The sequence below is a fragment of the Brachyhypopomus gauderio genome, chromosome 11 (assembly GCF_052324685.1).
Source record: "Brachyhypopomus gauderio isolate BG-103 chromosome 11, BGAUD_0.2, whole genome shotgun sequence".
NCBI classification, from domain to species: Eukaryota; Metazoa; Chordata; class Actinopteri; order Gymnotiformes; family Hypopomidae; genus Brachyhypopomus; species Brachyhypopomus gauderio.
Genome location: NC_135221.1, coordinates 5,272,819 through 5,294,913, shown reverse-complemented (window position 1 = coordinate 5,294,913; position 22,095 = coordinate 5,272,819). Strand labels below are relative to the sequence as shown.

The following is a 22,095-nucleotide window of genomic DNA, read 5'->3' as shown; positions in this document are numbered from 1 at the left end:
ACACAATTTCTTGCTACAAAGGAAAACACACACACACTCGCACTATAGGTACATTAATGTGGGTTATTTTTTTCGGGGTGGAGGATCCTGCAAAACCCCCTAAAACATGTAAGGTAAATACCCCTCACCTTAGTGCGTTTGTCTTGTCTGGGGGCGAGAGGTTGCAGGTCCCTTTAAGGATGGGGTCGCGCTCGAGGCGCGCCGGCTGCAAAGCGTCTTTTTCGTTTCCAAGGAAACGTGGGAAAGGACAGAACACCGACAGGACGGTGAGGGGGTATTTGAGAGGTGGCTGCTCCTTCTGTAATTTAAACACTAATTAGTTGAATTATTGTACATGTTTTAACGCATAGTGGAACTGTCTTTGGGTACGGACTCAAAGTTGGTGCGTCGGGAGCGGTAAGTTTGTCCCGCACGGCGCCGTTCACGCACTAACGTTAAAAGCTCGGGGGTGTCCGCCTAATTGTCCTAAATGTAACTTAATATTCTCGCGCCATTTTCTCAGGTACCCTGCGCGTGCCATGCGGCCTCGCGTCTGCGAGTAACACGTAGAAATGCCATAATGCACGCGCCATTAATAGTTAATTATAATATTTTTATAATTTGCGGTGTAAGTCTCCCAAGTTCAAGTCTTTGCCCGTTTTTCTCCTGCCTTAGAGGTCGCGTGAGACCTTGGTTGACTAGGTTTGATCAATCATTTACTAGTTTGCTTATTGTCAGCAGTCACTAAAGGATGAAAAATTTTAACTTTTAACCCGGTCTGCCAAAACCCTTTGGACCTAGTTTTACTAATGCACTCTAAATTATCTTGAGTGCAAGTTTCTTCTCCTACCTCCTAATTATTTGTACTTAACGTATTGGCTATAAGTTGTGTCTTTGCATGGGTTTAATGATTGTTCAGTAAGGCTGATCTGATTTTACCTTAACAGGCCTGCAACTGAATGTATGTACCTGCACCCTGTAGCTGGGAGAGAGATGGAGAAGGATGCACACACACTGCCATCCCTTTCCCCTATACATTCCCCAACAAATTCATCCAAAGCTCTTTCCCTGTCCCCATCTCTTCCTCAACCATCTGCCACCGTGCTGCACCAGCTCTCTCCCTCTGATTCCTCGAGTCCCGTCCAGTTCTCCGGTGGACTTAACTCTCACTGCCTCAGTCCCTCGTGTCCTTCTGACCAGGATGACCTGACCTGCCTGAACTGGCTGCATCAGAGGAACATTTTGCCCTTGCAACCCCTGCCCAAGATGCCCGCACTGCCCCAGTTAGAGTCGCTGGAACCCCTCCCCACTCCAAATCTACCCCTGTCCCCAGGCAAACCTCCCTATTCTTTCAGCAGCCTCATCTTCATGGCCATCGAAGACTCCCCAGACAAAAGGCTTCCTGTTAAAGGGATCTACGAGTGGATCGTCAACAACTTCTCTTACTACAGAACAGCTCCAAGTGGCTGGAGGAACTCCGTCAGACACAACCTCTCCTTGAGCAAGAGCTTTCAGAGGATTCAGAGGGACAAAAGTCAAGTGTGTAGTGTCTCTGTCTCACTCTCACTCTCTCTGCATCTGCTGTTGTGTTATATTGTGGTTCTGTTGTTGAAACAGTATTAACCATACTATGTGTGTCTTTAATAATAGTCTGTTGGAAAGGGGTCGCTGTGGTGTGTTTGCCCAGAATATCGACCCACTCTAATGGAGGTGCTTAAGAAAACTCATTATTGTCACATTAACAACAGTAGCTTGCTGAATAATCCTGCACTGTGAGTACACGTTTTATCAATTATACTTGGTAATAGATGTATTGCATCTAAAATGTTTGTGTTGGTGTAATGGATTTTTTTTTTCCTATATTATGTCAGATTTGTACTTTATATTTGCCTCATGCGTCTGCTTGAACAGATTGGACACAGCTGATTATGGAGAGACCCTCATGGGTGACGCTACGGTGATTTCAGGTTAGGCACTTTGTCATGATCTAATATGTTTCACTGTAATAACCTAGTGTAATATGTAAATTAAGGAATCTAATAAATCTCCTATGATCAGTCTGCGTTTGTGTGTACTAAAGTACGTTTGGCTGAACAGAGGCCGGTTATATGTAGGTCTTCTAATATGAAGTTCCTAGTTTTTTCTTATCTTTTGCTTGTCCTGCCCTTTCCCATTTCTTGCAAAGCTAGCATTTGTGTGCTGTTGTCATGACAACAACCTGGCATTACCCTGGCAACCTATAGCCACAGCAACGTGATGGCTGGCCTCTTTATATGTCTTTTTTTTACTGCCGACTTTATGTAAAGTGATTTTCGTGCCTGTGTTGTGCGTTCCTCTATAAGCATTACTCTAAAGAAATAACTGGCTATGATGTGACTGATGTTACAGTTTGGAGTGTTGCTCTTTTCGTAGTCATATATCTAAAATAAACAATAACTTTTGGAAACCAAATCAGTAGATGTGGTTTTGAAGCCCTTGTATAAATCCCCTCTCTGTTCCATATCACAGACTTGGATTTGAATAACCCTCCCATGTCCTCGTGCTCTTTGATGCCTGACCACGAGGAGTTTGTGGCCATAGTGACAGAAGAGGCTTGTGAGGACTCTGAGAAAGACCCGCTCACCGACAGCGGCTACATCGAGTTCCACTATTATCAGGACCAGCAGTACCAGTACCTGCTCCTCCCAGGGGACAGCGAGCTGGACTTGGAAACAGTCGAGATCCTACAACTCGATGCAGAGGCCCAAGAGGCTGCGGGATCCCTCCTTGACTTGGCAGGAGGAAGCCACTGATTCGGGACTGCCAGCTAAGTACAGACTGTCCTGATGAAGAGATGATGGCCACAGTCACCTGTAATTTACATCTCTTGATTTACTGTTTTCTAAGGACGCGTTTCAAACTGCCCGATATTTGATGTTATTATGGTGTTGCATTCACTGCATTAGAACAATAATGAGATGAGCTGTCAATAGAGAATCAATAGAAATTCATGGATCTGACTATACATGAATTTACTTATTTGCATTCATTTAAAATTCAAACATGGATGAAACTGCCTCTGAAAGACCAACGTTGATGTCGGCTATGTGTTAAATGGAGGGGAGTGTATACTTTAATAGTACTTTTAATACATTTTGCAAAGTTAAAGAAAAGTATTTACTAACTGTGACATACAAACATTTGAGGAACAACTGTAGCATCTGACAGTCTGGGACTCTTCCAAACAGCTGTACCCCCTGTAGCAGTCTGTACTCCCTCTGAAGCATTTTATTGAACAGATTAAGATTCAGTTTGCAACGTATTATTCATATTATACCATGGTTTAAACTTGGGGCTACTCACCCTTAAACTCGTCCTGGTTAATAAAGACATGTAGACAACACTGTGTATTGTCAGATAACATAGTGCACTTCCAATATTTAGCTCAATAGTTTGTATATTTTTATGGTATAAGTCATGCGCATAATTATTTGTGATGCACAATATTAGACACAAGCTGCCTGTAATTCCATTCTTTTGTATAGAAACTGTGCTATCTTATTTTTGTTCCTTGTTGATTTTATTAACATTGCACTTGTTGAAATGTTCTAACATTTTTTGTTCTGATAGACCTAGTATACCATCTTCCAAACTGTTTATTTGAATAAAGTGTTTAACAATGTTTTGAGTAGTGTAGACCAAATGGCCCGCCTCCTGTTTATACGTAAAACACACTTGGCAATAAATTTCTGAAGTGTTACGCTTATTTGTTTTACAAATTCAATCTTATACTTGAACTGGACGTATGTATTTTAGCAGATGTGCCACAATACAGTACATCCATCTAGATTGGAAAAAGTGCGTGCGTGCGCGCGTGCACGCGTTTCTGTGTAGTCATTTGTTCCTTGAGTGACTCACTGTGGCAAACTTTAGACGCTACCTCAAAAGTTATTTTATTTAAAAAAATACAGCATAGCTAGTATACTCACGTTTACTCACATCACTGACACACGTTTTCCCTAACATAAATGCACAACGGCGTATAGACTCGGACACTACTATGTCAAATTTGAGAATACATTTAATACGTTTCATATGAGAAATTTGTGCTACACTGAACTAGGTACAGATTATCTATTTTTAGTGAAATGTGCAACTTGGGATCTGTAGTTTTTTTTTCCTCGTTTCCACACTGAGGAAGGGAGTACGCAGTTCTTGGAACTGTTGGCTGCGCAAGCGAAGTTGCATGCCAATAAACTACAACTCCCATAATGCTCATAGTTTTAACGGCGTTTTACGTGTTTGAAAAAAAGTTCTTCCCAGACAAGGGCTGAGTCCTCTGTTGAGAACCACTACCTGTAGCTAGCAAGTTCATTACTTTGACAAAACGACAGGTAAGTTAGTTTAATGAAGTTTAAAAAAAGGCTAAACGTAAGGCAGTACATTTTGCCTTATAATACTGATGTCGGTTATTTCTGCTGTCTTTAATGTGGGACTTTTATATAAGACGTCTCGCCTTGTTGGTTTACAAACACATTGGGGCGATTTTTACAGGACAGGATGAGAGCCAGCCAGGCTGTTTGTATCTCGCTAGCGTTTTATATACAAATTATAATGTATATAATGTTTTATATACAAATTAACTATCCTGTCTAGTAGCTGGCTAGCCTCTAGTTAATGCTATTGATTTAGATCAGCAGGTCTAGACCAATCCCCAGACCCAGACCAGTGGTTTCTGCATGCAGTGTGCACTATTTAACAGATACTAAAACAGCTGTTTTAGCTCAAATTCTGTCTACGCCATTAAGATAATGTAACACCTCACGAACTATGGAGAAGAGCCAGAGAATGCATGCATAACATCTTATCAGCTGCTGGCGGACAAGTTTCTACCTCCATGTTAGCTACGCCTTAACCCACACATGGTAATGGTGTGGGACCTGCTCGCCTCTTTGAGTGTCAGTGGCGATCTTGACGTTAGATAGGGAGCAAATCTACCTGTGTATCTCTTCCCCGTCACTTGATGCTGGTTAGCCGCATTTTTCTTAGCTAGCTCCAGCTAGCTCTTATGTAAATTTGACACGTAGTAGCACAGCAATGATTTGAATGGTCACTACATACTACATACTACACACTACATACTACACACTACACACTGTCGTGTAGTCACCAGCGCCTGCAGTCCTGAAAAGCAGCTACAGCACAACTTTCCTCCCAAAGCCTTTGGGCGTAGTGTCAGTGACGCATAGATGTCTGTCATTTTTTGCTCCTTCGGACTTCAGCCTTGTTTTGGTGATGTTAGACATTCGTATTTCTATTTTTGCTGTGGTACAAGCATCTCTTGTCTGCACGTTTGCGCATACTTCTTTTAGAGTTTCCATTTCAGAGGCGTTTGTTTGCCCCGAGTAAGTGAATTCAGAGACTGAATGGACTTCAAGTATGCCTAGACCTTCTGATTTTTTAAAATTCATATGTTTAAAGATTAATGTTATATAAACAACAAACTCCTACGTAAGTCTCCATGGCCACACCTATTCAGATTTGTGCGAAATGTTGGAATGTTACCACACCCCACTCTTAATTTAGGGTCTTTTGAAAAAGACATGTAGTTACTGGTTAGTCTGCATTTCCCAGTGCAGAGGTCAGCTTGATCAAACATATTTTAGTTGCAGCTCATTGCGCCTTTGCAGGACATATTGACACTTTTTTTCGGAGACTGCTGCATTGCAGTGTTGATTGTACTTTCTAGCCCACGGGTGAGTGTGTACAGAATGGAGAAACAAAGACTCATTCAGCAGTGCATAGCCAGAGTCTTTACGAACCTCTCAGCTGCTACTTTGGCATCACGCATTTCCAAAGAAACCAACAGATTCAACTTTGTTCCAAATGCTGCTTGGAAAGATTTCTTAACATCTCAAGCAGTTAAGAAGGGGGGGGGGGGGGGCGCACCTATAACCCTTTTACCAAACCTCTTAAATCTATAACCCTTTTACCAAACCTCTTAAATCTATAACCCTTTTACCAAACCTCTTAAATCTATAACCCTTTTACCAAACCTCTTAAATCTATAACCCTTTTACCAAACCTCTTAAATCTATAACCCTTTTACCAAACCTCTTAAATCTATAACCCTTTTACCAAACCTCTTAAATCTATAACCCTTTTACCAAACCTCTTAAATCTATAACCCTTTTACCTATTGCTCTGATTGTATCTGCCTGCAAGTTATCAGTTGCAATTCTGCTTTTTTTTTTTGTCCACAGCAAAACAGCCTCAACAGAGAATCAAGAATGGGTAGTGAACCTGGCCCGGTCCAAATCGTGACCATCAACAAGGACAACCACTCCTTTGACTTGGACGTCAAAGCACTTGAGCAGATTTTGTTAGGCCCTAATGTCCGAGACATGGATGTGGTGGTGGTGTGTGTTGCTGGTGCTTTCCGCAAGGGCAAGAGTTTCCTCCTGGATTTCATGCTCCGATATATGTACAGGAAGGTTAGTCGATCCCGTCTGTCGTTGAACTGCACAGAACAGGTTTGGCCCAAAGTGGTCAACAGTACTAATTCTTAAAAGTATGAGCGTAGTAATATCAGATTCCTGGCAACAGCTTAAATCTGTTGTGATAATCAGTTCATACTTTAAGCATATTTAATCTCTCTTTTTCTAATTTTTTGTGGTGGTAAATTGTATTTTGTCATAGTCTGATGAAAACTGGCTTGGGCGGGAAGACGAGCCCCTGTCAGGATTCTCCTGGAGAGGAGGCTCAGAGCCTGAGACCACTGGCATTCAGCTGTGGAGTGAGGTGTTCGTTGTGAGGAAGAGCAATGGCAAAGAGGTACTGTGTACAGGACGGATAGAGAACGACCCAACCTGGCCTCCTCCAGCCAAATGTTTACAGAGCATCGACAGAACTAGCCAGCTGTTTAGTGACATGTAAAGATTTAGTACAGTCTAGCAGCAGACCTTTATCAGGCCAACTGTGACGGCGTTAATTATTGCTAAATAGTGTAATTTCTGATTGCAGGGTTAGTGCAATACTGAATAAGTGCATTAGCCAAATAGATTTCTGTTTAAATGGGTTGTGGTTTTAATATCGTTGTGTAAACTGGTGTTTACATGGCATTTAAGAGGTTTGATTTACACTTAATCGTTTACTTCACCAGTCTGAATGTGCACTGTGCGCTCTCTTTTTCTCAAGGTGGCAGTGTTGCTTATGGACACTCAGGGGGCATTCGACAGCCAGTCCACTGTGAAGGACTGTGCTACCATCTTTGCCCTCAGCACCATGACCAGTTCGGTGCAGGTACAGGAATCATATTGGACTACGTGTTCTGAACGTATTTGTTTTGGGGATGAACAGTTAACTGATGGATACGGTATTTTTGTAGATTTATAATCTGTCACAGAATATCCAAGAAGATGACCTACAGCAGCTTCAGGTCAGTGCTTTCTACGTACAAATGATGCTTATGTATTTACTTATTTTTTGCTTATATATTTATTTTTTGCTTTGATGTAAATATTTGTTCCTAATGTGTTTTTCCTCATACTTGAAGAATGAATCCTTAGTATGATAAAAATTGTGATGGAAGTACTTATCCACATTTGGGTTTTCTTTTATGCTCAGTGTTGAGATTTAGTTTGAGTAGTAATAAAGTTTGAAAATGGAAAAAAAAATCGATTTGTTAGTCTGTAATAATGCTCAGTTAAACTGAACTATAGTTGAAAGTCTGCAGCAGACATTGAATTGGGTTGTGGGTTGTATGTGCCATTTATGAAATGAAGGTGATCTATAAGTCTCAGTTTGAAATTGACCAGTATTTCCATAATCTTACCTCATTATATTCATAATTCAATGAAAAAACATTATACACTGTTGTTTCATGTTTTTCCCTTGAGTAAATGTTGTAGTAATTTGTGTAGTAACATATTATCTTTAATCTTTGTACTGTTGACAAATGAATCTGACAAAAGATGTGGATTGATTCAGTCATTGTTTATTAATACCTGTTATTGTTTTCTTGATTGTTCAGTTGTTCACAGAATATGGCCGACTTGCAATGGATGAAATCTTTTTAAAACCTTTTCAGGTAGGGAAAAGCTCTTTGTCTTCTTGCAAAATGCACAGGGTTTTGAGAACATATAGAAAGACAGTTTTAAGAGTGGAACGTTTATTTAATTTCTCAACATTTCAAATGGCACATTTAATTTAAATGAATCACATAGAACAAAATGTAAGCAGGAAATAGGCAAATTACTCATGACTCATGGTTTCCCTACAGTCACTCATGTTTCTCATCAGAGACTGGAGCTTCCCTTATGAGTATAAGTATGGATCGAAGGGAGGCAGTGAATTCTTGGATAAACGGCTGCAGGTTGGTGGAATTTAGAATCCTGTTCAGAAAAGCCTCCATTATTTGGCAATAGTGAAATAATTATAAGTGATTTCGTAAGGCCTTTAATTAAAATGCTCTGTGTCAACTGTACTTTTTACCATGCCCATTAAAAAATATTTCTATAAATTTTTATTAATATAAAATGTTCATTTTATTTTTTAAATTAATTTCAGTCTTCTATTTATCTTTATTTTAATGAATTAAGTTTTTTTTGTCAAATGTCTTCCTGAGCTTGCTTCTATGTATATAAATTTTCTTTAGTGCTTTATGAACCTGTATTTATGAAACTGCTATGCAAATGTTAATATTTTTATTATGCACAAATAATGTCAGTTTAAATAGCTTTTTAAAATGTATAACTGACATGAATATTATTTAATCAAAGTTCTTCACTACTTTAACTGCTTCTATTCAAAAATGATTACATTGGAGCATGTCAGTATTACTGAGTAACATTACTACTGCTTATCACAAACATATAATATTCAGGATTTAACTCTTTGGATATTAAATCTGCATAGACGTCCACACGTACAGCAAGACATTTGCTCATCTGTTTCTTATTCAGGTGAAAAACTCTCAACATGAAGAGTTGCAGACCGTGAGAAAGCACATTCATTCCTGCTTCACGTCCATTTCCTGTTTCCTGTTACCTCACCCTGGCCTAGCTGTTGCCACCAGCCCTTCTTTCCAGGGCCAGCTCCGTGGTACATAGTCCTCCATTTTTTCTTGCATGCATATTTGTTTGTACATGGTTGCATGTTTTTTTCCATACATGTGACAGCAGCCTCATACTTAGCTATGCATACACTGCAGGCGTTGTTTTAACAGACCGATTTGGATTTTGCCGTCTGAAACTATCGGCTTTTGTCTGGATTTGTCTTCCTCAGTTCAGGTCTTCTTTAGTAGTCTTTTGTGTGTGTTTTTTACCCCCACTACATTACTTTGTTCAGCGTACACTCATTTACACACCAGATAGAAAGCATGAAGACCGTGGCAGTTGGACACCAGCCTGAGTTGAGTGTGTTACTAGTTAAGTGTTAAACCCAGTGGGGCTTTGGCTCACAGGTCCTGTAGTTGAGATTCCTGCTTTGGCACACAGATGAGTAAGCCAGTAAATAAAGAGATAAACACGGAAAGGTGGGAGAATACAGGACATAATGGAGGCAGAAGTACAAAATAGTTAAAGTGGTTTGCATGACATCGTAAATCATCTTATTGCTGAGCTCAACCCAAAAATGAAGCATAACTTTGCACCGAGTTATTTTATTACATGGTATTAGCATTGGGTTAAATGTTTACCCATTTAAAAGGTAACACAGGTCACACAGAAGACCATGCAGCAAGTATCGTGGAGTTTTATGCGTAATTTCCATGTCCTTTGCGGATGGCTGCTTTTTAAAACGCAGCGTTTCAGACATTTTCTGACACTCCGACGGCACCATTACTGCCCTGCCACCATTGTGAAGAAATGCAAAGGCCTTAATGTGTGTTCACTACAGGCTGCCGTGGTCGGTGTTGATATGACCCGCAATAAATATAAATATTTATAAAAACTGCCGTTCCTGCTTTAGAATAATACAGTGTTTAACAAGGAAATTAAAAGTGGCATTTCGATATGACAACATTTCAGGTATATTCCTAAATTGCTTGTTAGACATGTTGGACAGATATGTTTTCCCCCTGCTTTGTCGCATCTCAAAGGATTTAGAGCTAAGAAAGTTGAATTGGGATTTTACAAGCCCACATTTTTACCGATTGCTTTTTCCAGGAGGTTTTTATGATCCACTCACCCCTCACTGCTAAGCGTTTAATGACACTTCGGCATGGTGCAGGGTTGTGGGAACATGCAAACGGAGGGGATGTGGTGAGTTTGAGGGTCAGCAGAGCCAGGATCGGGATGTAGCACTGCCCTGGAACTTTCGCAGAGCAGTTCTCCATCAGCACTGTGGCACCCCACGATTCCCAAATCAAAATCTCGGATCTCTTGAAAATTAAATGTTACTCTGGAAAGATTAAATGTCGAAGTGTGCATGACGCACATTACTACAAACTTGTGTTTTAGGCTCTTTTCTGTCTCTTAGATGTGGCACCTGAGTTTAAAACTGTACTTGGCGAACTCATTCCTGATCTGCTCAACCCTGACCACCTGGCCGTCAAAGAGATCAATGGCAACAAGGTGACCTGTAGGGGTCTGCTGGAGTATTTCAAGGTGAGCACACCTGTAGGACACCTGGGCATGTTATGGACACTGGCACAGTCGTGGAAATCTCACGCTGAGTTTTTTACTTAAGGCATACATCAAGATATACCAAGGAGAAGACCTACCCCAGCCAAAATCCATGCTGCAGGTAATCATGCATGACGCATGTTTAGACTTCATTTTGGGACCCTTTGATGAAAACAATAAAAGTTATGGCCTCTTATCCTTTTGCTCATAACCTCTCCTCACTCACCCTGGATGAATGAGTCAACATGTGGTTGCAGATTCATTCGGGGAGAGTCCACCCACGTTACGTTTCTGAGTGTTTTATGACCACATCTTCAGAAGACTCATAACCCATTATATGTTCACTTATTCAGGCTACAGCAGAAGCTAACAATTTGGCAGCGGTGGCGTCGGCTAAAGACCAGTACTACAAGAACATGGAGAAGGTTGGTATGAGGTTGACTGGCCAATGTGTCATTACGGTTCCTCCATGACAAAGCTCTTTTAGTCTGAGGATGAGAAAAGGAAAGGCCTTTTTGGAACGCCATAAGGAAAATACATACGCTAACAACAGTTTACACCCAATTTATAAGCTAAGTGCTAAGCAACAGCCTGCTTTTAAAACTTCCAACTGTTGTTTACAACATGCTAATTACTAGCAAAGACATTGAAAAAAATATATAAAGGACAGATGTTGGCATTTAAGAAACAAACATGTGGAGTAATGACATAAATGGTGAAGGAAATACTTGAGAAATGCCACTTCATTGCCAAAATTGCTAATAAATAAAAAAAAGGGGGGGGGGGGGTATTTTTGTGTTTGTTTTTTTTTGTACAATGCATGACTGCTGTGAATACTGCTGATTACTAAGAGCAGTAATTCACACGGGCTAATAAACATGTTTGGACATATTATTTATTTAGCTGTATCACTGTATGAACATCTATCGATGGTAAGAACCAAGATGGCTGCCTTGTTTACCTCCTCTGTCATGGACATTGTGATCCATGATGCTGTTTGGTCTTACAATAGGTTACCTGTTTGATGTTGTTTAGCCTTTAAAGAGGAAAGGTGTCAGGAAAACTTGCCGTCGAGTAATGGATCTCCTTTCTGTCTTCCTCTGCTAGGTCTGCGGCGGAGATCTGCCGTATGTATCCCCTGAGCGTCTGGAAGAGAAGCATGGCTTCTACATGAGCGAGGCCCTCAAACACTTCTCCAGCATTAAGAAGATGGGCGGCCGTGAATTCTGCAGCCATTACCAGGCCCAGCTGGAGTCAGAACTGCTCGAGCTCTGGGAGTCCTTCACCAAGCACAACGAGGTAAGTGACCAAATGGAAGTGCAGGCAAATTTGTACTTCAAAAATGCTATATATATATTTTTCTTCCACAGACATGTTCTGACCTCTTTTCTTATTCGTCTTTTCAGTCCAAGAACATCTTTAGTGCTTTCCGCACGCCAGCCGTGCTTTTTGTAGTAGTTTGCCTCCTCTACGTGCTCTCCGGACTCCTGCTGTTTGTCGGCTTGGGCACGCTGTCCTTAGCTTGTGACTGTATGCTCGGCCTGGCTATGGTTGCCATGCTGATCTGGGCGTTCATTCGCTACTCGGGCCAGTACAGAGGGGTCGGCTGTGCCATAGACCAGGCTGCAGGTGTGCTGCTCGAACAGGTATGCAGAAACCAACATGGAAACTTCTCATCCTCAAACTATGCAATCCTCTGCTAATTGATCATTTATTCATTGCATAAAGATTAATATGCATTCTTAGATTCTTGTTTTGATATTGTTATGACACCAGACACATGACTGTTCATTTTTGTTTCTAGGCTACTGTGGTGTTAAACAAAACAAGAGGCCCAGTGATTGAGCAACAGAAGAAATCAAGATAGCTTTAAGACAAAACAAACACAATGAGACGCAAACAGCACAAACTCAACTAATCATATCACACCAAAAAATGTACTTCTCCAAACATGGCACTTAAAACCATGTGTCATGATTTCTGTCTTATTTTTTTTTTAAAGGTATAATCAGTTTGTTTCAGGATAGCAAATGCCACATTTGATGATCTTGGAAAAGATATATAATTGTTCATTGATCCTGTTGGGTTTAAGCTTGGTTCATCTTTGCCCTATTTTACTAATATTTCTGATAATTGTTTATTCTCAAGTGCGTGATACCAAATGTAAATATACTGATTATACCTTTTCCATTGAAAAAATTTTTTGCATGTTGTTATTAAACATTGTCTCAAAAGTTCAAAATCACCTGGCGGCCTATCAGGCACAGGAGTGGTTTGGCACAAGGGCTATTCTCCTTAAAGGAGCTGGAATTACTTGTATACAGTTACTTTATTTTAATATTACCAAAGACCCTGCCCTATCATTTTAGACTCTTGACACCTTCCTTGGCCATTTGGGTCATTTAGCATTACTGCATTGCACTAGCCACATGGTCCCTGATGGTCTTTGTACACGGATTGCCATGTATATTATGACATGAGCTTGGTATCATGGAGTTGAGGGGTGACCTATAGTGTATATAATATACATACAATATACATATAGATATACACTACAAAATGCATTTGCAAAGCATTATCTTGATAACATGGAACCATTCAATCTTTGTTGATTTGTTGTGGTTGTGTCTCCTTAATGCTTTAATATCTGCTGATCTTAGTAGTATTTCCAAACAAACCTGAACACTGTATTGTGTTATGTATCTATGTTTTTATCTTCTTGGAATTCTCCTTAATTTTGAAAAGGTCACTGTCCTGGTTTCTCTGATATTTGTCATAAACATTCCATGCCATCTAAGTCTCTGTTGAAGGCTTCACTTATGTCATTGGATTCTTCACTTGTGTAAAACATTTGTACTTTGCTACCTTCCTCATTCTGTCAATGAGAGAAACTATGCTTAAACTGTTCCAATGATTGGCGTTTTACTGTTACATTTCCTTATACATTCCATTAATAAATCTAGAAGCATGCTATGTATCCTTGGGCTGGTTTGTTATATTAGAGCACGCTAATAAACTAAAATGGTAATTTTACAATTTCTTGAATCGATCATTTAGGTCACGTTTTTGCACACTAGGTGTCAGTATTGATTCGTGCATGCTTCAAATAACGGTCACGGTTACACGTCTTCATTTACATAAGCACAGGCACTTGTCTAAGCACACCACCTACCTGTGCACTGTTTAATGCATGAACTACATTTTTAGTAAGTTTGTCATATTGTAATATAGTCATTAAGAAAATGATACATGTCCTTGTCCTTGTCTTCCCCCTTCCACAATCACCCTTAAAATGTCCGTCTTTCCGCTATATCACGCTCCCTCTAGCGGACATTGTGAGAATTTACACTATATAGACCAGAAATGTCCTTGTTTCCTTATATGGCGATCGGGAGTCGCGAGCCGCCTGGTGTGCGCGGCATTGGCTGATGCGCGCTCTCGGCTGTCACCGTTTGCTTCCTTATTTGGAAGCGAGTTAAGCGAACCTTAAAAAGGGGCAGAGACAGACAAAGGTTCCGACAGAGGCAGCCTTATGCCTTGGGTATCAATGACGAATTAGATGTTTCACTTCATATAATGCCTTCTTTCAATGGGTCAGCAAAAATGCGTCGTCGGTGGCAATGTTGCTTTGACGTATTTTATTTGTGTCAGCACCCTCGGTGTACTCTAGCCCATTATCAGATCAGTTTATGATGTGATCATTTAGATTTATTGTGTGCGATAAATATGAATGATCACATGAATAAGCGGTTATCTAATACAAATGTCGTTAGCGTACTTGAACACGCCATGCTAGTACAACCTATATTGTGTTACGTTAGGCTGGCTTGTGAACAGGTTGGCCAGTGACTGGAGTAAAAGTTAATAAAATTGCTTATAGATGTTTGTCACATCCCTTATTACTTTGTAACGCAACTATCAGATACTTCTAGAGCCTACAAGTTCGCTCCAACGTATGTGTACGTCCGACGACATTAGAGCATTTATTTGCCTTAAAACGCACATTACGACGTGGCGTATAGGACTACATATCCCGTCATGCCCCTCAAAAGCGCACGGTGGGGCCGTGAGGCGCTCGCTCCCGTCCGTCGTCACGGGGAGCGCGCTAAAGGGCGCGTCCGTGTGTCGAGTCAAGTGTGCGAGAGCGGAGGACTGCATCACAGCTCATTCAATTCCCGTCCAGACGCCGACCAAACACAGCGACATAACCATGGTACGTCTGCATTCGTTCCTTTTCGGTTCGTACTAACACATTATGACCGCATGTACGCTGGAAGACGCTTTTGTGCTGCGCTTAACACGGGATTAATTTTCGAAAAAAAAAACGGATCTTGACGCCATCCTAGACGCACGCGCCTCTTCGCGAGGTCTCGCGCCGCTGTTAGCCACCATGCTAACAGGTTTGATATGTACCGTTACCACACAATAGTCCTGACATTTTAGACATCGAAATGTTGCCCCGCGGCAAACGACTATTGGCATTCTTACCTCTTTTACGCTGAATTTTTTTTATCCGCCCGTTGTCAAATATTTAATTAGAGCCAGGAGATATTTAGATGTATTGAAAATGACTAAAAAGGAAAAAAAACGACCCAAAAACAACTGGCGCCATTTCCTCAGCCGCCCCTTTATTTCCGTGAGTTCAGGCCCGGCGGAGGCCGCACACACACACACCGCAGGCCCTGCAGTCAAGCGTCCTTTTACACCGCATAAATTACTCAGGGACGTGTGAGCGCCGTCGCCTTGCTCACGCGTCTTCACGCCCGGGGAGGAGGGCGACGAGTGTCGTCTCCGCCGGCCGAGCGCCGGGTGTGGGGTCCGCCGGGGCGCGCACTCCGCTCCGTCCTTTGTCTCAAGACGGCCGTCCCGACGCGCCCTGAACGGCGGCCACTCGCGTTTGTCACACGCCACCGTGTCCGTACGTGCGCACGGAACCGTTTCAGGGTTCAAGCGGGCCGTTTGTTTAACGGTTTTCCCTATTTTAACCGTGCGTTTTTCGGGCGTGAGTGGCCCAGCACATGCGGGAGCAGCGCTGCGTTGGCCGGGGGGCCCCACCCTGTTTCATGGTGCACAGACCAGCTGCCCTCTTCCTCACGTCGAACCGGGCCGTGCACGGCACGAATGGGGATATAAACACGTAACTGCGTTTTTGTGGGCTCGGACGTTAAATAAAGGCGATTTTAAGCGGGACTGTGTTTCACTCGGACAACACCACGTCCTTCCTGCTTTTACGCAACTTTGACGAGCACCGCGGCAAAAAAACGTTATTTATTTGCACCAGAGTTTTTGGTGGGCATTTCTGGTCCGGATTTCGATTTCCATACATTTTATCCAACAGTTTCAACAGAAAACGTTTGGCTTCGACCTTTTCCGTGAGCAGTCGCTTCTGTCTGCGTCCAAACGGATGTGTCGTGTATCGCGAATGAACGTCGACTTCTTTCATTTTACCGCATAAAAAACAGCAGTGTGGTAAAAAAGTGTTAAACATGTTTCTGTGCTGTGACCGTATGATTTACCCGTGTAGGCGTAAAGCTGATTCATTTGTAGGGCTTCTCGTTTTTAGGCGTGTTCACATATGAAGGAAACGCCGGTTCCGGTTTAGAAAGTCTGCAGTTGCGTCTTCAACACGGTGCACGTGTAGTGGCCCCGCCACCTCGGCACCGTTTTGGGGTCTTTTTTTATCGCAGTTATTTACGCGATTCTAGTTGTATGTAGTTGACACCCAGCTGGTGTCTCACGTGTTCCTTCACAGGACAACGCATGTAGGAAACCGTGTTTGAAACTGAAGCTCCGCTTTTTGTGAGGTCTGTCTGTATGGTCGTGAACAACTGGGCTGTTGACGTCCTCTTTACCTGAAATGGTGCAACGTCCGAACATGGTGTCTGCTGAGATGTCCTTCACCTTCTTCGTGCGTGGATTTCTTTGAAGAGGCTCATTAGCTCGACATGGCCCCTTGCTTCCAAAGTCTTGTCCCTTTTTCTACAATAAGTTCTATGGTGATACTATAGTTGTTCAGCAGCTGAACTGACACCAGCCAGTGGACTTGGGTTTCTTGACGCTTGTCTCGGTGTCTGCCCTCAGGAGGGCAAAGATCCTTAGGGTTTGTCATGTTTACAGAATGTTTCACATGGGCAGTCTGAGCTCATCTATTTTTTTATTTTTTTGGTGGGATTTGTAATGGAAATGAGAAGAGAAGGTTTATGGACCCAATGTGATTCAGGCCATTTTGATTTTGACAGTAGCGTTATTGTGCGCGCGGTTAGCCTGTGATTAGCTGCTGTGCGGACACCCCCCACCCCTCGGCTTCAACCTCCTTAGTGTATGGCAGCTTTATGATGGTCCTTTTGCTGCTTTGTGGGGGAATTGTTTGGCTAGCTTGTCTTGTAACAAGAGTCAGACACACCTTAAACCACGCAGCTTATCTCTTAACAGCCAATGCGTTGAGTCCTTGGTGAACTGCCAACCCCCCTCTTCCCCTCCCTGATTGTCACACGCCTCAAGAGGAAGTGTGGTTCCTTTCTTCCATTCGTATGTGAAAGGGTGTTCAGTTGAACCTCTCGGCGCTGTGGTTTGCAGAGGGTTCGGCTTCTGAGGTCTTCAGTAGTCACATTGGTCTCCTTCCTTTTCTACAGTCTATTTGTTATACTTAAGCCCAGTGATTTTTGTAGCAATGATGCAGTTTACCCATAACCTTATCTGGGTGTCCCTGCTGAGTTTTTATCTGTTCCAGATTCAAGTTCCAGGCCTCAGTGGGCCTTTCTGGTTTCTCCCATGATCATATTGATCGATTCATTAAAAACTAGATTCTGATCAAGTGCGTTTGCGTAACTTTGGGTTAATCACTCTGGTTCCTGCGTCACGTTGACCTAATCCACTCTGTACCCACACATGCATTCTTGTTCGTGGGATGCCAGTTGGAAAGGGCTCCTCCCATCCCAGAGACCCGTCAAGCTGGCGAATGTACGTCTGACTTCTCCTGTGTGCTGCCCCGCAGGCCTCCGGAGTTACAGTGGAAGACAACGTGCTGACCGTCTTCAACGAGATGAAGGTGCGTAAAGTGCAGGCCAGTGAGGAGGAGCGGGCGAAGAGGAAGAAGGCTGTCCTCTTCTGCTTGAGCGAGGACAAGAAGCACATCGTTGTTGAGGAGGGGCGTGAGATCCTGCAGGGAGAAGATGGCGACCCATTCTGCAAGTTCGTCAACATGCTCCCCCCTAACGACTGCCGTTACGCGCTCTATGATGCCACATACGAGACCAAGGAGACCAAAAAGGAGGACCTGGTTTTCATCTTCTGGTAAGGAATGCTCATATTGGCACAGTTAAAGCCTTCGCTGGTTTTAGATGCCTGAAAAACGGTGGTGGTCATGCTTTGATGGTGTCTCCCCTCTCCTCCAGGGCCCCGGAGAGTGCTCCACTGAAGAGCAAGATGATCTATGCCAGTTCCAAGGATGCAATCAAGAAGAAGCTCACAGGTGAGGTGCTCTGCCAAAAATGCTGCTTTCGCTGTGCCGATTAAATTCTTTTGGAACTTATTCTGAGCGCCTGCTGCTCTTTCGTTTGCACAGGTATCAAACACGAGTGGCAAGTGAATGGTTTGGAAGAAATCAAAGACCGACATTGCCTTTGTGATAAGCTCAGCTGTGGAAGTGGAGCTGTGCTCTCTCTCGAAGGGAGGCCTCTGTGTGATTGAGCTCAGCACTGAGGGGTATAGCTGTTCATTCCAGCGTTGGGGGGGTAAGGGACGGTTGGCAGGGTTGTTGGTGGGCTGGGGGTGGTTTCTTTTGGGGGTGGGGAGGGTTGGTTGTAAGTGACAGTTTCCAAACTTCACAGAAATGTAGGCTGTCATTCCATTTCACACGTATGAAGAACAAAACAAACAAAAGGAAAAAAGCTCTTCAAAAAGTAAAAAAAAAAAAAAGATGAAGGAGGATGATTATAAACAAAATTGTGTAACTGTAAATGTGTGTGGACAGATTTGTTCTTTCTAGATTCCATTAGCTTGTTGAAGGAAGACGATGAGACTGAACTGCAACCCGTACAAAATCTAACTAGTTGAATCTGTAGAATACTGTTCATAATTATACAATGACTTTGTTTTTTTTGTTTTTTGCCAAACTTCTAGTTAATTTTTCTAAGTATGTGTGCGTAGTTGAGACTAGGTGTAGTACAAAACAGTTTACTGCAAGATTGATTGCACAAGATCTTTAAGACCATTTTGGGAACAATAATTTCTCCCCCTCCATTTTTTCCTAATTTTTGAAGTTCTAAATGTTTTAATGATTCTGGCTCTTAATTTCGAACGTCTCCTTGTCCAAACCATGGCACTGGTGTCAAGACATTTGAACACATTCCTCAACATGTACAAATTGTGGCTCTGTTTGCTCAGAAGTCTTCTGAATTGGATGAAACGTAGGAAGGGGTGAGTGCAGGAGAGGTGGGAGCGATGTGTTTGAACAGCCTGTGTACAGAGCTTCGAAAGATAATGGTTTGTGGATGTTTTGTATCGTCTCCTTATCTCTAATAAAAAAGGCACTAAACTACCCTGCTATGACTGTGTTTATATGCGCAAAAAAAAACTACACTGAACCATTTTACATAAATGAGTTTAATGCTTTAGTTTCCTGTTCAAAATGTCAGTGATCTGATGGCTGAAGTCAAATTAGGCCTGAAAGACTTGATTGCCATTGCACATGGCTTCTTCAAGTGTTGTGTAACTGTGTGTGGCTCCTGACGTGTTGTGTAACTGCTTCTGTTTAAGCCACACCATGATGTTGCCAAGTTGGGGCTGAGCTGGCAGTGCCACACGTGTTTGTCGTTTGTGTTTATACACAATTATTCAGTGTGGATTTACTGTGCTGTCTTGAGCAAAATGTAATGATTTTTTTTTTTATCAAGTCAAATCATTGGAAGAGCGTGATCAGTGTGTAGGTTTGATAAGTACTTTGTTACTGAGAAGAGTAAGAGCATCTGTAGAAAAGGTGTGTGGTTTTCACCATACCTAAAATGTATTTTAGTAGTGACTACTGGATATTGGTTAAAAGTAGACCATGGCAAAATTGGGTTGAGGCGTGTGTGTGTGTGTGTATATATAAATAAACACCTCCACACCCACCCTGAAGTTATTGTGCATTTAAGTATTGGTTTAGCTATAGCCTAAATGATCATTCAAGGCCACAGCGTATCTGACAATCGCCATGTTGTGGTGTTTCAGCGCTGTGCTGTTACCGGGTTAGACCACTAGAGGGAGGGCAGTCAATGCCCATCGCGTATTCCTCCTCCTCACAGATGTCTGCATTTCTCACGGCAGTTGGCTGTAAATCATGAGACGTAGTCGCACAATAATCTCACCTTATTTGAAGTCTTGGTGGAGTCAGTTACTCATTGGTGAAGTCTGTTGGGGCCAAATCAGCGCAGCCAAACTTTTCAAAAGGTTTATTATGAACTGCAGCACAGAGAAACAAGCCGTTTTGGGGATTCACGTGACTGTTTTGGTGTAGGGAAAACATCAGGGCCCTCGCATCTGGATACTCAGTTTGATGTATTTTACTGACTTACGGGGTTGCTGTACAATTGCCATGCGTACTAATTATTTCTGAAGTAATAAGTCAGTGCGTAGCATTCTGAAGTGTGTAACAAACCCAAGATGGTGTAGACTAGACAAGAGATTCCATCACCATGAGATGTAGCAGGCGTATTTCTGTGAGAACTGCAGTCCTAATGCAATCTTCCATTTTTATTTTTTGGTTTACATATTTTTAATGTTCCTAGGCTAGAATTGTAGTAAATTAAAGGTATGGGCAATTTGCTAAATGATGAAGCAACACCATTTGCTGAAGTCATCGTGGAGTTAGTTCTTCGTTTGAGCGATCTCTGAAACGTATCTACTGCTAAGAAGGATGTTACAAACTACAACGAGTTTCTCAAGATGCACGTACTGAACAAAGCAGAAGAACTTTATGATGAGGTGTGAAATATGATTTTAGATTACAGTACCATAAACAATATTAAGACTTAGTGAATGTTCTTATTCTTTTTGAGAATACTGTCTTCAACATGCGAATCAAAATGTCACATACTGATTCACCATTGAAAATATAATGTCGATCTTGATGTGGGCACTAGCACACTAGCATTATCATCCCCCCTTTCGTGCTGCCAAAACCTTGGAAGGTGTCAGGCTGTGACATCTGGCACAACATTGTCAGCAGAGGAACCTTAAATCATCTATGTTGTCAGGTGGGGCCTCCATGAATCAGACTTGTTTTTCTAATGTATCCCACAGACACTTGACTGGATTGAGATCTGGGGTGTTTGCAGGCCAAGTCAACGCCTAATCTTATTCAAATGATCCCTGAACAATGTTTGCAATGAGGCAGAGGAGATTATTCTGCAGACAGAGGCCATTGTTTAGGGAATATGATGACCATGACGGGTCTTCAATTTTCAGGTGGTTTTTACACATCAAAGTTTGTGTGTAGAAATGCATGTGACATCCACATAAGGCCCAGGACCCACGGTTTTCCCTTCACACTGCATGTGCTTCCTCGACTTCTTCCCATAATGCATCTTGTTGCCATCTCTCCTTCAGGTAAGCAACGTACACAGCCGTCCACATGAGATAAAGTAAACATGGCTCAACAGACCAGGCCACTTCCTTCCACAGCTCCATGAAAGAGTGCCCCCTGCCACACTACCCACGCCTCTTTAAAAGTCAACTTTATACCAAAGTCAGTTTAGAAATACGAATACTAAACATCAACTTGCAGAATAACAATGTAGAATTAAGGACAGTTATAATGAGTGACAATAATGGGTGGTGAAATTGGTTGTGTAGGAATGCCAGTGATTACAATAAGTCGTCTCAAGTGTGCAGTGCGAGAGAATAGGACACGCCTAAGATGAATCAGTTTGCTATTACAAGGTTGTTCATTGTAATGTGGTTGCACCAGTTAGTGTGTGTGTGTAGTACACTAACTAAGCATATATATAATTAACTAAGCAGATTGCAAACAAATGATTTGATGTGTACACACTGTACACATCAAATCAGTTGTTTGCAATCTGCTTAGTTAATTATTCGCAGATACATATAATCAGAGAGTGTTAGAATGGGGAAACTGGTTAACAGGCCCAGGAAGTGGTGGGTAATTTTAATCTGTGCTTTTAATTAAAGGTCCCCATAAGATATTGAACATTGTGATTTGATTATTTTCTGTGGCAATTGCTAAACCCAGTGATGTTTGCGCTAAGAGTAGATTTTTCCAATGTGTAATATTTATGGAATTTTAGGATAAGATTCTCGTTGATGGCAAGGACAAATGAGGAGGGGCGGGGGGTGGATTGGTTGTGGGGCACCATAGTGTTGTGGTCACCTAGCAGGAAAAGTAAGAGGGGTAATGGAATGTTGTACCCAAGGTGAGGGACATAAATGCTGTAAGAGAATGCCAACATGCTTGTGAGTATATCCATAGACCAGGTGAGTGCCAACACGCTTGTGAGTATATCCATAGACC

General features: G+C 42.1%; 3 protein-coding genes across 4 annotated transcripts; all 3 read left to right on the top strand.

Moving 5' to 3' along the window:
* Positions 1 to 92: 92 nt before the first annotated feature.
* Positions 93 to 3,724, top strand: LOC143526696 (forkhead box protein N2-like). The gene is made up of 5 exons (XM_077021267.1): positions 93 to 396; positions 927 to 1,518; positions 1,630 to 1,751; positions 1,891 to 1,946; positions 2,488 to 3,724. Exons 2-5 carry the CDS (start codon positions 943 to 945, stop codon positions 2,769 to 2,771), a joined length of 1,038 nt encoding a protein of 345 aa, XP_076877382.1. The 5' UTR covers positions 93 to 396; positions 927 to 942; the 3' UTR covers positions 2,772 to 3,724.
* Positions 3,725 to 4,206: 482 nt separating this feature from the next.
* LOC143526693 (atlastin-3-like) lies at positions 4,207 to 13,560 on the top strand. Its single transcript, XM_077021264.1, has 14 exons — positions 4,207 to 4,352; positions 6,222 to 6,452; positions 6,658 to 6,792; positions 7,156 to 7,260; positions 7,346 to 7,396; positions 7,991 to 8,047; positions 8,240 to 8,332; positions 8,922 to 9,060; positions 10,438 to 10,565; positions 10,648 to 10,704; positions 10,937 to 11,008; positions 11,691 to 11,882; positions 11,990 to 12,229; positions 12,388 to 13,560. Exons 2-14 carry the CDS (start codon positions 6,249 to 6,251, stop codon positions 12,448 to 12,450), a joined length of 1,536 nt encoding a protein of 511 aa, XP_076877379.1. The 5' UTR covers positions 4,207 to 4,352; positions 6,222 to 6,248; the 3' UTR covers positions 12,451 to 13,560.
* A 963-nt stretch (positions 13,561 to 14,523) lies between these two features.
* Positions 14,524 to 18,542, top strand: cfl1 (cofilin 1). Of its 2 annotated transcripts, none has more exons than XM_077021270.1 (4): positions 14,524 to 14,796; positions 17,578 to 17,876; positions 17,978 to 18,054; positions 18,148 to 18,542. In XM_077021270.1, exons 1-4 carry the CDS (start codon positions 14,539 to 14,541, stop codon positions 18,270 to 18,272), a joined length of 759 nt encoding a protein of 252 aa, XP_076877385.1. In that variant the 5' UTR covers positions 14,524 to 14,538; the 3' UTR covers positions 18,273 to 18,542. The 2 variants fall into 2 exon arrangements, with proteins under 2 accessions (XP_076877385.1, XP_076877386.1); XM_077021271.1 differs by lacking the exon at positions 14,524 to 14,796 and adding an exon at positions 15,031 to 15,219.
* Positions 18,543 to 22,095: the final 3,553 nt, after the last annotated feature.